The following is a 15,539-nucleotide window of genomic DNA, read 5'->3' on the forward strand; positions in this document are numbered from 1 at the left end:
TGGGGATGACAGCGGGTAAGAGGCGGTTCTCCAGTGCCACTGTCACAGACTATTATTATGGCCAATGAAATGGGACGTGCAAATAGATTCGCTTTAACTCTATTCATGTGTATTTTTTCTTTTCTCAGATTTGCGTGGGCGTTGGAAAAGCAGAATCCGAAGGCCTCATTAAAGTATCAAGTGGGAAAAAGAGAGGCCTGGTGCCTCAAGACTGTCTGGTGGAGGTTTGAGAGGCAATATCAGCTTTAGCACAGAGACATACTGCGCCATGACAGCAACTGAGCTACAAAAATAATTGTTATCTTGTGCAAAAGCAATAAGGCCTTCGGGGGGCTCTGATGCTACTGAGTGGCATGATAACATTCGGATGACCCTACTTCTCCTAGGAACCCTGGCAGTGACATCTTATTGCAGAACCTATAAATGCTGCATTAAGCCTTTTCCTCTCTTTCTCTCTCTATATATATGTATAACTTCAAGTATATAAATGCGTATTTGCAATATTTCCACCAGGTATCTGTGACATGATCACTCAGGGCCATCTCTTCAGGGAAAGTCTCTTAGTGACCTCTTACCAGCATCAGCTCTTGATTTACCCAACCTTGTAAGTCTGCGGCAGGAGGCTGTCCCTTCCCAGCACAAAGCACTTGAGGAGTAGGGTAATTATCACAGTCACCTCCAGTCACATTTCTCCCTTCTTTAGAAGTAAGCAGGAATAATACATCAATATTTATATACCTCTTTAACAGAAGTGTCAGAAGAGTGTGTGAACCAGAGATCATAGAATGCACGTTCAGCAGGAATGATGCAAGTCACTCTTTTAATGCCGTGTGCATTTTTAATAGAAGAGATGAAATATTCATCTTACATGTCTTTCGCTAAAACAGTAATCTAATACTGATAGAATAGGCAAAGTTCAAATATTTAAGAGGAGGAAGGTGTAGTATGCCAGGGTGGGCATCCAAATTATTTATGGAGAAAGGGTGATAGCGGTGTATGGCGGTGGTCTGGATGCAGAAAACAGAGACTATAGCTTGTATGTATATTTATTAGGCAAGGGGGGGGGGGGGGAATCGTTTTCGTAAAGATCTCAAAGATTTTTGCATAGAATGAGGGAATTTTGGGGCAATTATCTACAAATAGACTTAGTGAAAAAAATGTAAGTTTTTGAAGACTACAGTATGCTATCAATGGCTGTTAGATGTATAGCATGTATCCACAAGTTAAAAAGTAGCTTTTTAGAGAGCAAACTATGCACATAACAGTGCAGGCAATTTTATTGAATGGGCAAAGCAGACCGTGACTCAAAACAATAGAACAGCGTATGCCGAGAGCTTAGTGCCAGAGATAGAACTGTGCCCACCAGCACCCATTCTCCATCTCCATTGCTCATCCTCTCATTATATCTGTATATATATATATATAAATGTATGTGTACGTCCGCCCCCACATCCAGCCTTCGGGCTATTCACTGTCCTATGCTCTGCCTGTACCATATCTGTCCCACGCAGAGCCAAATACCACAAGGACCTCTGGCAGCTCCAGCACTTCTGTCATTACCCTTTCAGTGCTGATCAGGGGATCCACTACCAGTGTAAATATATATAATATATGTGTTAATGTATCTGTTGTTATTAAGGTGTCAGATGAATGAAATCTCATCAGTGATGTACTAGCCCTTTTCAGCTTTTCCTTTATTTTGTGTTATTGCTGTGTCAGCTTTAAGATCCAATGAATAATTAATTTTCTTCCGTGGCTATATCAGTCACCTTCAAAGCTTCCTACCATCTCTATGCACCTTTAAGTTCTACTTTATATCCAGTTGTGTCCTTCAGCCATTCTCTCCCTCTTATCTCTCACTTCTTTTTATTCTGTACATTTATTTGCATTTTTGAATAATTGTTTTTATGTATTTTTTTATTCTATAACTGGTCTAGTGTCATGATAGCATTATAACGCCATCTGCTCAGTTTCTGATTCCTGCACGTCTTCCTATTCTGTCTTATTCGTCATTCCCTTTTCTTATATCTCTGTCCATCCTTCTCAATCTCCTTCAGACACCATTCTTCAATAAATATCCTTTCTTTAAACTGGTACATGAACGGATTGTCCTCGATCAAAGAAGGCGACCCATATGTCCATAGGTTGCTTCTGGTACTGCAGCTCCATTGAAGTGAAATGCAATATTACACCCAATCTATGGAATGGACAGCTGTGATTATGCTTTTGAAATAAAGCAGCCTTGTTTTACTAATCTTAAAAATCTCTTCAAGACCATTCCCAAATTTCTGATGCATTCCCTCCTTACTTCCACTTATTACCATGCCCTGAGTCACAAATCTAACATTCTACCAAGTTTTCTTAATAACAATTCCCAGTCACAAAATATTGTGCATATGAAAAGTACCCACACTCTTTTCTGCTGGGAACCGAGTGTGTGATAGTGATGCAGACTCCCAGTGCCCAGCTGTGCCAGTGTTGCCCCCAATCAATAATGACAATTAATGCACTCTATACGATCACACTGACCACTCACCCCTAAAGTCAGCCTTGTAATCAAGTATGATCTCTCATCATACCCAAAACTGAACTTTTCTTCATCTGGGGCAAATATTTAGTTTGCTACCCTAAGTATGTATCTGAAAACCCATCTCAAGGCCACCAGGACCCCAGGCAAATACTCCACTAGCCCTCCTCTAGGTATACCCCTGGCACCCATGGCACAGGGCCAATAGAAGCCTCCAGAGCTTATTCTGGCCCTGGCCCATCTTTAGTCTCCGAAATGTGAATTATTTACTCCGTATAGCACCATATCTGTAAAAGGTCAATTTCCTCCAAGGTATCTGAGCATTAAAAGGAGCCATTCTATATGTGGCACCAAAAGTTTTATAGGTAGTGCCATAGCCAGGCTCTATCTGACTCCACTTCATATTCAATAGGATAATCTTAAAAGTGTCTTAGTCGCTTCCCTTTCTAAATAAATCTCCTCTTCTATTTCTTCTTTCATCAATCTTAAACCAAAGCTCCATGTCCACATTGCGACACTTCCTCTATACTTATCGCCATCCTCTGATCCTTGCCCTTCCTGTACCCACGTCTTTATTTTACTTTTCTTCTGCTCTTTCAAATCATAAGACAGATCCACTCCCCAAATCCAAACCTCTGTTCTTCTGCTTCATCACCTATAACCTGCATTAACCCCTTATCTCTTCTTTTTTGGTTCCTTGCTCTGCATCCTTAGTCCCCTCTCATCCTGATTTCTAGCCTCCCTTTCCTTCCCATCTCCCTGAATTCTCTCCTCTCTCCATCCGCTCTGTTGCCCACATTCATTCCGCTCCATTTCTTGGTCTTGTCCTTAGGGCTTGCACTGCTTTTTAATGCCATATTCTATCTTGCCCACGCTGAATTGTGTTTCAGCGCTAAGTACCTTTATTCTTGACTTCTCCTCCACAATTGCACTATCATCTTTAGCCATTAATGTAAGGATGGAGTGACCCATCCTGCGAAGAAAAGGAGTCTACCACGATTGCAGTTTGCATGGTTTTAAAGGATTTCCTTCTCTATACACCTTGTTATCATTGTATTTCATTAGCAGCAATAAAGGACCTGATAAGGCAATTGCCTACTACAACTCTGTAACAATAAAGTGGTATTAACTCTTTATTGAGGATTTTTCAGGTTTTTTCTTGTGTATTTTAAGTTCTCATTTTCTATACTTTGATTAATGGCACTGTCTGCTTGTAAAAGCTATTGCCCTGATTAAGACTTTTACCATGGCAGTTTTGCAATTTTCACTCAGAACTTGTTTCTGGAAAACACCCATGGAGTTAAAATCTGTAGATAAATTCCCAAAGGGATATACCCTTACCATCAAAACAAAATTTTGTTGGTAAAAATGTAATTATTTTTTCTTCACTTCCCAATGTTATAAAACTCTGTGACACACCTGTGGTGTCAATATGATCACTGCACCCCTGGATGACTTCATTGAGAGGTGTAGTTTGTAAAATGGGGTCACTTATGGGGGGGTTCTGCTGTTCTAGCACCTTAGGGGCTCTGCCAATGTGACATGGCACCCTCAAACTATTCCAGCAAAATCTGCATTCAAATATGGCACTTTGAGCTTTGCTCTGTGCCTCAAAAGTAGTTTTCAACCACATATGCGGTATCGATGTACTCAGAAGAAATTGCACAACAAATTTTGGGGTCCATTTTCTCCTGCTATCCTTGTGAAGATGAAACATTTGGGGCTAAAACAACTTTTTTGTGGGAAAAATTATTTTTTAAAATTTTCACAGTTCAACGTTGTAAACTTCTGTGAAGCACTTGTGAGTTCAAGGTGCTCACCACATATCTAGATTAATTCCTTGAGGGATCTAGATTCTAAAATGGGGTAACTTGTGGAGGGTTTCCACTGTTTAGGCACATCAGGGGCTCTCCAAACGTGACATGACACCTACAGACCATTCCATAAAAGTATGCATTCCAAAACGTCACTCCTTCCTTTCTGAGCCCTGCTGTGTGCCCATACAATAGTTTTCCCCAACATATGGGGTATCTGCGTACTCTTGCACATCAAATTTTGTGAAAATAAAAAAGGAGGGGCTAAAAGAAAATTCTTGTGGGAAAAAAATGATTTTTTATTTTCATGGTTCTGCGTTATAAACTTCTGTGAAGCATCTGGGGGTTCAAGGTGCTCACCACACATCTAGATACATTCCTTTTTCCAACATGGGGTCAGTTGTTGGGGGTTTCCACTGTTAAGGCACATCAGGGGCTCTGCAAATGCAACATGGCGTCCGCTCTAAATTCCAGCCAATTTTGCGTTCAAAATGTCAAACGTCACTCCTTCCTTTCTGAGCCCTGCCGTGTACCCACACAGTAGTTTTCCCATGCAGGGGTAGGGAAAGTGTAGAACATAGTTTAGGGCTTAGTAAGTGATAGATAGGACCATTAGGTCAGATAGGCAAAGGTGGGCCTTATTAGTGTACAGTATAGGAACAGAATAGGATACAGTTAAATGTTTGGGACCAGCCCAGCATGGGATGGGGTAAGGCAAGCAAAAAAGGTAAAGTATTTCCTGTTTTAGTCAGCTTGATTTTGTGTGTGAGGTTTGTGTAAAGTTTGAGTTCAAGTGGCAGTAGGATGGAGGCACGTGAAGTATATAGCGTTCTGGCTGCATGAGCTCGTACCGAATTTCCTGTGGACATTCCTGTAACATCTGGGGCCTATGGCTCGAACTAGGCATTGGGAAGTGTGCCTTATTCCCTTCCATACAGAGGAAGCTGGATGGGGAAACGCGTGAGGGAGATGTAGCGGATCTCGGGAGTGCTGTGATGCCGGACGGAATCTCTGGGGTGATGAGAAGATCAGGCATAGGGAAAATCCAAGCTGAACGTAAATAGATGCTTGAAATGTACTGTGTTGAGGAAACTGGACCTGAAGGGAGCTGTGCCCGATACTGCGTGTTACATACTGATATACTTGGACTGTCCAGTAAAGCTGAACTTGTTATAACTAACCAAGTGTCCCCTGATGTGTGTGCAGCTGATCCTGGACCTGAGGACGTGGATACAGCGGAGGCCTCCAGCCTAAAAGTGAGCGCAATTCAACATTCACAGCACACTGCATAGGGATTGGGACACAGTTTGTGGGGTGCCAGGTCGTGGAGAAGCAGCAGTTTGCTCATGGCTACTGCCCTGGGCACCTTACAGAGGAAAGAGGGAAGAGATGTATTAAAGAGATTGTACCAAGTTTGGAAATTATACCCTAGGGATAGCTTCACGATCATTGGTGGTCCGACTGCTGAGATCCCCAACAATTCTGAGAATGGGCCTGTCTGAATGGAGCAGCGGTCCAGCACATGCACTTCTGCTACATTCATGCTCTATAGATACAGTCGAGCACATCGAGCGGAATCAAAGGTTACCCTGAGGCAGCCGGCCTTGTGACACTATGACATATAGACCTATGATCTATGGGTTGTTACACGGAATTTCCCCAGCTCATAGTAGCAGAAATAATCAGGGATATGATCACTAGTTCTGGTGAATTAAAATGTCCTAAGAAAGTTAATTAATGAGAGTTTTATGGGACAGTCATGGCCTGGATCACTCAGGGGAGATATTACACTGCAGAGTTTTTTCTTATCACACTGAGTAGGATGCAGGCATAGATTTTGGACGGGCATGAGAACATATGCTGTCAGCTGCAATCCAGCGCATACGCATTTTCCATCTTGGCTGATGGAAAAAACATTCACCACAGTAATCCCCAATCACTGTTAGAAGCTTGCTTACCAGGTCCCAATCAGCTAAAAAGGTGCTTTTAGTAGGATGAGATAAAAAAGAGGCCAGGACACCTCATTCCTCTCAGCTCACCTCCCTCCACTGGGCCGCTCATCTGGGCATCAGGGCACACTCACAATCTTTTACCAGCCAACAAGCAGATCAGCTATAAATAATGAGTGGCTTCCTGGCTTTATGCACACCCAGTTAGCTCTGCGCATTATGCTCCATTAACCCCTCCCCCGCTGAGGAGAAAATATAGGCAGACATCAACCGAGTAATTTTCAGAAAATCTGAACCAAAAGAAATACACATTTGTGTACATAGCAATGAGCTAAGAGGATCAAAAAGGTTTGTGCATTTACCTATAAGCCTCAATTAGATAAAATCGGCCAAATCGACATATTTCTCTATTACAGAAGCCTATAGGCATTATTCAATGTACACAGCGCAGACTATTGGGAGTGTTTCAAAACCAAGAGACTTTAAAGCTTGATTTAAGCTCTATAGCAGGTATGTCTAGCTCAAGCACACAGAGGGCCAAAATGAAAAACTTAGACAAAGTCTCAGGCCAACCAGTATACAGTATAATGGGCCCCACAAAGTCATCCAAACAGTATAATGGCCCCAACATAGCCATCCATACAGAATAATGGGCCCCACAAAGTCCTCCATACAGAATAATGGGCCCCACAAAGTCCTCCATACAGAATAATGGGCCCCACAAAGTCATCCAAACAGTATAATGGCCCCAACATAGCCATCCTTACAGAATAATGGGCCCCACATATTCCTCCATACAGAATAATGGCCCCACATAGTCCTCCATACAGAATAATGGGCCCCACATATTCCTCCATACAGTATAATGGCCCCACAAAGTCCTCCATACAGTATTATGGGCACCACATAGCCCTCCATACAGAATAATGGGCCCCACAAAGTCCTCCATACAGTATAATGGCCCCACATAGTCCTCCATACAGAATAATGGGCCCCACATAGGCCTCCATACAGTATAATGGGCCCCACATAGCCCTCCATACAGTATAATAGGCCCCACATATAGACATAACCAGACTCTCGAAATACCCTTCAGGGATATTGAACGCTGTTTTCCATTCATCCCCTTCCTTGATTCTAATCAGATTGTAGGCTCCCCTTAAATCCAACTTGGATAATACCTTAGCTCCCACAACCTGGCTGAACAAATCTGGAATCAGAGGAAGACGATATGGATCTCAGATGGTAATTTGATTTAATTCCCGGAAATCTAAAAAGGAATGTAGTGGTAGTTTAGCTCCGGGGGTCAGATTAGTAGGACAGTCATATGCACGATGAGGAGGAAAATCCTGACACCCCCTTTCAGAAAAAACTTCCTCAAAACCAGACAGAAAAGCAGGTAATATTTCCGTGGAGACTGTAGCAAGAGAAATATCTAAACAGTTTTCATGGCAGTAATCTCCCCATTCAGTGATTTCCCTGGCTTGCCAATCCACCAACGGATTATGTTTCACCAACCAGGGAAGATCCAAAACAATTGAGGTGGGAAGACCATCCAAGACATAGCAAGGGATTACCTCACAATGAACCGACCCCATCCTCAGTTTTACATTATGTACAATCTGAGTTAGTGCTTTCTGTGCAAGTGGCGCTGAGTTGATGGCAAAGATGGGAATAGGATTAGCTAAAGTACAGCAAGCAAAGCCATGGGTTTTCACAAACTCAGCATCAACGATGCTGACTCCAGCTCCACTAACAAACACAGAAACTTTCTAGGTTTTGCTCTCTAGCACCACCTCTGATGTCAGAAAAAAACAGAAACTGCAGGTTGGTGATAAATGCACCCCTTGCTTATCCAACTCCAGACTACCAAGGGTTAATCAAGTTTCCTTTTGCTTAGGAATCGAAGGACAGGCCCCAATAAAATGTCCCTTTTTCCCACCAAAAAAATACACACCTTTTTTCTTGCAAATCTCCGGGGAAATATATGATGCAGAGGTACCCCCTAACTGCATGGGTTCCTCCACATCCCTCAGTACAGGTTCACCGCCAGACTGCTCCCCTGGCAAAAAATGTATAACCTCGATAAGAAGGCCCTGTAGAAGGTGGTCTCACCCACCTATCCCGAAGGCGTGTATCAAGATGTATAGACACTGAAATGGCAGCCTCCAAGGACTCAGGGGTTTCATACACTGCCAAAGCATTTTTCAACCTTTCAGTAAGGCCCTCACAAAACTGGCTTCTAAGAGCAGAGTCATTCCATTTTGAATCTGTTGCCCATCTACGGAACTCAGAGCTGTATATCTCCACTGACCGATTTCCCTACTGAAGGCGACGTAGCCTAAACTCAGCCAAGGTGACTCGGTCAGGGTCATCATAGATGAGGGCAAGGGCCCCAAAAATCCCCTTCACAGACTGGAGACAAACCGAATCCTGCGGTAAAGAAAACGCACAGGATTGAGGATCTCCCTACAGCAGTGAGATCACAATTCCCACTCATTGCTTCTCACTTCCGGAGGAGTAAGGATGAAGTTTAAAGTACAGTTTGCAGGACTCTTTGAACACAAAAAAACTTGTCCCTACCTCTTGAAAACCTGTCTGGGGGGCAGCCTTGGGTTCAGGCTGGACGGGCCTACCTGCAGAGACCCCAACATTAGCAACCTGTAGCCGCTGATGCTGTTGCTGAACCTCACAGCGGAGGTCAGTCACCTGCAGAGACAGACAGCGCAGCTGCTCTGCGAGCTCCGCAGCTGAAGCCATACCAAAAGAGAAAAAAAAAAAAAAAACACGCCCGAAACAAACAATCAAATTAACCCAAGTGTCAGGTTTTTTTTGTTTGTTTGTTTTTTTTCTTAAATGTGCATGGCCGGTGATATTGTCATTCAAGGGGGAGTGGAGACCTCCTAGGCAAATTTGATATCTCCCCGTCTCCCCTAACATCCCTATATTGGTTCCTCACCAATCGCAGCACAGGAACCTAAACCCTGTATTTCCCTAGAGCTTGGCCCTGGATAGGGAAGAGGGGGTGAGCACTAGTCAGTCCCCACTAACAACTAAAGACAATAAGGGAGACAAACACGGGGGAAAGTAACTTAGCTTGAGCCGATTTCAGAGAGATTAGACCAAACATCCTCCTAGGCACCAGAGAGGAAGTAAGCAGACTGCAATATCTCCAAGCCTTCACAAGGGAACATGGCACCTCCCTATAGCAAACAGAAAGTATTTAAACACCTAGGCCTGGGTGTCAATTAGCAGGAGGGAGGTAACCCTTGGGTTCTAGAGTGAGACAGATCTAAGAAGGTGTCTGTAATGCCAAACAAAGAGATCTTCTGCAACCAACTGCAGGGCGACTGTCTGGGAGCGTTCACCGCTGATGCTGAAACCCATATCCTCTCCTCTGGATCATAACCTTTCCAGTGCACCAAGTATTGTAGGTAACGATGTTGGAGATTAGAATCTGCAATCCTCGTAATCTGATACTCCAGATTACCATCAACCATAATTGGGGGCTGCGGTAGGGGTGAGGACTCAAGAGGTTCCACACATTTCTTGAGTAAGGACCTGTGGAAAACATTGTGGACCTTATGGACTGAGGAAGCTTTAAATTACGCCACACCGAGGAAAGCGACGAAGCAAAATGTTCTTCCTCAGGAACTCCCCGCTAAAGGTACCAAACTGTGGATGGTAATCGTCTGCACCAAAGAACGGTGACCTGCCAGTGGATTCTTGACGATGATTATTAATGGCAAATTCTGCCAGCAGTAAGTAGGATGCCCAATCTTCCTGATTTTCGGAGACGAAACACCTGAGGTAAGTCTCCAAATTCTGAACGACGCGCTTGGTCTGTCCATTCGACTGAAGGTGGAAGGCAGATGAAAAGGACAGCTGCACCCCCAGTGGAGAACAGAAAGCTTTCCAAAACTTGGAAACAAACTGGGTCCCCCGATCTGACACCACATTGGAGGGAACCCCGTGAAGCTTCACAATCTCATTTACCTCTACTATGGGCCATACAGGTATGTATAGATTTACTTTTCTATACCCTGTATGGCCATAGTAGAGGTCTGATATCGCCCAGGGGGTGACAGATTCCCTTTAAAGACTTTAGTAAGGGCAGTTTTAGTAGAGTGTAAAGAGTTGAAACCAGATTGTGAAGGGTCAAGAAGGGAGTTATCTGAGTGCAGATTAGGCAAGAGTAGACCAAGTGGTCCAGGAATTTAGAGATGAAGGGAAGATTAGAGACAGGTCTATAGTTAGCAGAGGCAGTTCTGACCGAGGGATTTTTTTTTTAGTGAAGGGTTATGACGGCGTGTTTGAATGAAGAGGGAAAAATACCAAAAGAAAGAGAGAGGTAGTGGTCACAAACCTCTGCTTCAAGACTAAAACTGCGAGCCTGCAAGCTGGGATTTTGGTTCTGCAACAGATAAAAAGTCACAGGTGAAGACCATGGTTATAGAGATCTTACAGCAATTGGGGAGAATTCAGTGTATGCAAACTGGTCAGTTGCCCAAGACTCTCAGGAGGATGGAACCACCAGGAGTAAATGGCATCCTATCAATGCCATACACCATCTTGGTGAATAAAATTTTTACCCTTCATCACCTTACATAACTAGGAAAGCTACAATTTAAAGGCTGTGGACACTTTTGAGGTAGAACATATGATTTTTACAAACGTTAAAGAAAATGTATTGACGAAACGAAAGCAATAAGTTCCAGTTTGCATTGTCCATTCCTTCTTTAATTTTCAGATATGCAGTTTGCAGCCTGATCCATTCTCAGATTTTTCGATTTTGGGAGTGTCTCTCTCAGTAATATAGGCTGGATGTAAGCTCTGTGTGTATCTGGGTTTTCACTTCGTTTCATGTATCAGCACTGCTCCAGTTCTATACTTTGCTCTTCATGTGCTTTTCCTCCTTGTCTACAGTCTGTTTCTGTGCCCTCCTAAATACTTTCCAATCTCTCCACTGCAGATATGTGTACAACCACCTCCTCTCCCTCCTGCTATCACCAGGGCTCAGATGGCTGTATAGAAAAATGGGCGAGTTGTGTCTGCAAATTGCATAAGTGACTGGCTCCGTGTTCAGTCTGGTGAGCTTGCCCGCATTGCAGACAGATGAAAGCGCGGCCTTTACATTGCATGCATTATTATGGTCCGTAAAATAAACCAGAATTGTGAATAATGAGATTTTTTTCCAGATGGACCAAATTGTCCATATGTACGGCCTCACTGTTTATAATGGCTTAGTGTGCAGTCTGTGCAGTCTACTGTTCCTCTGCACAATCTTGAAAGTAAAACAGCTGTTAAAATAATTGTGAGGGAAACAGTCGACAGACCGCAGCGGTACTGGACTGTTGGGGTTTTCAGTCGCAACGTGAACACAGACTATGTGCAACTAAATTATTGAATTTCATATGCAGCAAACGTTGATCATAATCTGAACAGTTCATTATGGAAACACTGACCCCTGCAGGCACTAAAAAGGTATTGTCATAAAATAATAAACTATCCAAATCTTGACAACTATTTTTTTTTCTTTTTTTTTTTTTACTCCAAGCAGTAGAACAACTATGTAAGTCATCCTAGTCAGCGTCAGACTGGAGTACCTTGGGCCCACCAGAGAAAAATAATTCTTGGGGCCCACCATGCAGTATATATACACAGGGCACATCCCCTTAGAGGTGTATCTAGCTCTTCTAGCACCCGGGGCAAGAATTGAGTTTTGCGTCCCCCCTCCCACCCCGCTCATTCCCCAGTAAATAAGCGATTTGCACACTAAGGCCACGGCCCCACTATCAGTATTTGGTCAGTATATTTTCTCAGGAGTGGGTGATAAATGCTGAATTGGTGACTTGTTTCTATTATATCTTTTCTCTGATTGTTCCTCACCTGGGTTTGGCTCCCACTCCTGACTGAATACTGACTAAATACTGATAGTGGGGCCGTGGCCTTAGTCACATGCCGACGATCTGCTCTTCCTAATTCTCTCTGAGAGAAGCATGAAGAAAAGCTCGTTGTCAGGTGATCGTAAGTATGAAAATCTCATATGAGTGAAGTGGCCATGTGATGGCTGATGGAACCTACAAGCAGAGCTGAATCCTGACAGTGAGGATGTTACATGCTGTTAGGATTGGCTACAGGGCTTCACTTTTATAATTAATGGGCTCATCCAGGTTTAAGATGAAAGTCTGCAGTCACTGTGTGTGACTGCAGGCTTCTGAATTCTCACAGCGCATGCACTGCACACTTGTAGGATTCTCCCTTGCCGTGGCAACAGTGGACGGTCATGTGAGCACAAGTATGTGATTTGTATACTTCTGGCCACATTCCAACTAGAGTTGTCCGGTCTCCCTCAAGTCATTTTCATTGAGGCCACACATGTCTAGTCAGCACGTGACTGCATGTATGCAAATCGCCGGCACGAGAGAATCCTGACAGTGTGTATGCAGTGCGCACTGTGAGAATGACAGCAGACTCATCACAAATGTGGACAACATCTTTAATGCTCTTAACATAAATAAAAATAAAAAAATGTCAGCATCATAAAAAACATTTACATCCAGGTACCTTATAGGTGACGCTGTCTCTGGAGTTGTTCTCTTTCTTTTCTTCCTCTTGTCCAGATGCCATGATGACTTTTCCCATCCACAGCTCGTCTCTGCAGACTTCTATCTTCTCCGGTCTTCTGCAGCACATCCCCACACGATGCCCTTAGCAGAGTCATTATAATGCTCCTGAATACAAATATCTGCCCTACACTGATCCCCTGAATAAATAATTGCCCCTCACTATATTCCCTGCACAAAATATGACCCACACACTGTCCCTCTTATGGTACATGGTCTCCACACTGCCCTCTCCTTTCCATACTAGGCCCCCTTTTCACACTGTCCTCACACTGTGTCCCTTCTATAGGGGTCAGTCTCTATACTGTACCCCCTCATCACACTCCCTCTTCTTAGCAGACTGTTCTCTCCTGGCTGTGACCTTACACTGTCCCCACCATGCTATCGCCCACCCACTACTCAGTCTCTATTCTGTGCCCACTCACACTTTCTTTCCCCATACAGTCTCCTCAATAGTTTCCTTACACGTTTCTCTTACCTCCTAATATTTCCTCCTCATACATCCCCCCAACTCCCCATACTGTGTCCACATACATTTTCCCCCTCGCTATCAATAATGTGTCTGCACCCACCGCCCACTCGCTTCCCACAGATTAAATCTCCCCCCTTCACACTCAATAAATATGGCCCCTGCACAATAAATAAATAGCCCCCTGAACAATGAATAAATATGCCCCCCTGCACAATTAATAAATATGCCCCTCTGCACAATTAATAAATATGCCCCCCTGCACAATTAATAAATATGCCCCTCTGCACAATTAATAACTATGCCCCCCCTGCACAATTAATAACTATGTCCCCCCTGCACAATTAATAACTATGCCCCCCCTGCACAATTAATAACTATGCCCCCCCTGCACAATTAATAACTATGCCCCCCTGCACAATAAGCCGACGGTCAGAGTTTCAATTGTTCTTGAGTCTGCAAGATGCAAGTACAATCACTGGGAGACGGCAGTGATTGCAGCCGCCGGGTAGGACACATCGGACCGCCGACCCCTTATATACATAGACTACATATACACTACAACGCACGGGACCCATCCTATATATACTACACCGCCCGGGACCCATCCTCTATATACTACCGCCCGGGACCCATCCTCTATATACCACACCGCCCGGGACCCATCCTCTATACACTACACCGCCCGGGACCCATCCTCTATATACCACACCGCCCGGGACCCATCCTCTATATACCACACCGCCCGGGACCCATCCTCTATATACCACACCGCCCGGGACCCATCCTCTATACACTACACCGCCCGGGACCCATCCTATATATACTACACCGCCCGGGACCCATCCTCTATATACTACCGCCCGGGACCCATCCTCTATATACTACACCGAACATCCACTATATACTACACCGTATGGGACACATCTTCTATATACTACACCGCACGGGACACATCCTCTATATACTACACCGAACATCCACTATATACTACACCGCACGGGACACATCCTCTATATACTACACCACACGGGACCCATCCTCTATATACTACACCACACAGGACCCATCCTCTATATATTACACCACACAGGACCCATCCTCTATATACTACACTGCCCGGGACCCATCCTCTATATACTACACCGCTCGGGACCCATCCTCTATATACTACACCGCCCGTGACCCATCCTCTATATGCTACACCGCTCGGGACCCATCCTCTATATACTACACCGCCCGTGACCCATCCTCTATATGCTACACCGCCCGGGACCCATCCTCTATATACTACACCGCCCGGGACCCATCCTCTATATACTACACCGCCCGGGACCCATCCTCTATATACTACACCGCCCGGGACCCATCCTCTATATACTACACCGCCCGGGACCCATCCTCTATATACTACACCGCCCGGGACCCATCCTCTATATACTACACCGCCCGGGACCCATCCTCTATATACTATACCGCCCGGGACCCATCCTCTATATACTACACCGCACGGGACCCATCCTGTATATACTACACCGCACATCTTCTATATACTACATCGCACGGGACACATCCTCTATATACTACACATCCTCTATATACTACACCACATAGGACCCATCCTCTATATACTACACCACACAGGACACATCCTCTATATACTACACCGCCCGGGACCCATCCTCTATATACTACACTGCCCGGGACCCATCCTCTATATACTGCACCACACGGGACACATCCTCTATATACTACACCACCCGGGACCCATCCTCTATATACTACACCGCCCGGGACCCATCCTCTATATACTACACTGCCCGGGACCCATCCTCTATATACTACACCACACGGGAGAGCTGAAATCCTCTTGTTTAAAATACTACAGTCATGGCCAAAAGTATTGAGAATGACACCAAAATTATATTTTCACATGATCTGCTGGACTCTGGTTTTTATTAGTGTTTGTCTGATGTTTATATCACATACAGAAATATAATTGCAATCATATTATGAGTACCAATAGGTTATATTGACAGTTAGAATGAGTTAATGTAGCAAGTCAATATTTGCAGTGTTGCCCCTTCTTCTTCAAGACCTCTGTAATTCTCCCTGGCATGCTCTCAATCAACTTTTGGACCAAATTCTGACTGA

At 44.2% G+C, this 15,539-nt stretch overlaps 1 protein-coding gene across 2 annotated transcripts in view; it reads left to right on the forward strand.

The window, feature by feature from the left end:
- The window catches only part of STAC2 (SH3 and cysteine rich domain 2), a 92,855-nt gene extending 89,194 nt beyond the window's left edge, over window positions 1–3,661 (forward strand). For both annotated transcript variants that reach the window (XM_073683421.1, XM_073683420.1), the window contains exon 11: window positions 129–3,661. In XM_073683421.1, the coding sequence (XP_073539522.1) occupies window positions 129–230 (102 nt within the window). In that variant the 3' untranslated portion in view covers window positions 231–3,661. The remainder of the gene's footprint in view (window positions 1–128) is intronic.
- The last annotated feature ends 11,878 nt before the right edge of the window (window positions 3,662–15,539 follow it).

The sequence above is a fragment of the Phyllobates terribilis genome, unplaced genomic scaffold (genome assembly GCF_046119375.1).
Source record: "Phyllobates terribilis strain yellow unplaced genomic scaffold, ASM4611937v1 Scaffold_5__5_contigs__length_657084704, whole genome shotgun sequence".
Classification (NCBI taxonomy): domain Eukaryota; kingdom Metazoa; phylum Chordata; class Amphibia; order Anura; family Dendrobatidae; genus Phyllobates; species Phyllobates terribilis.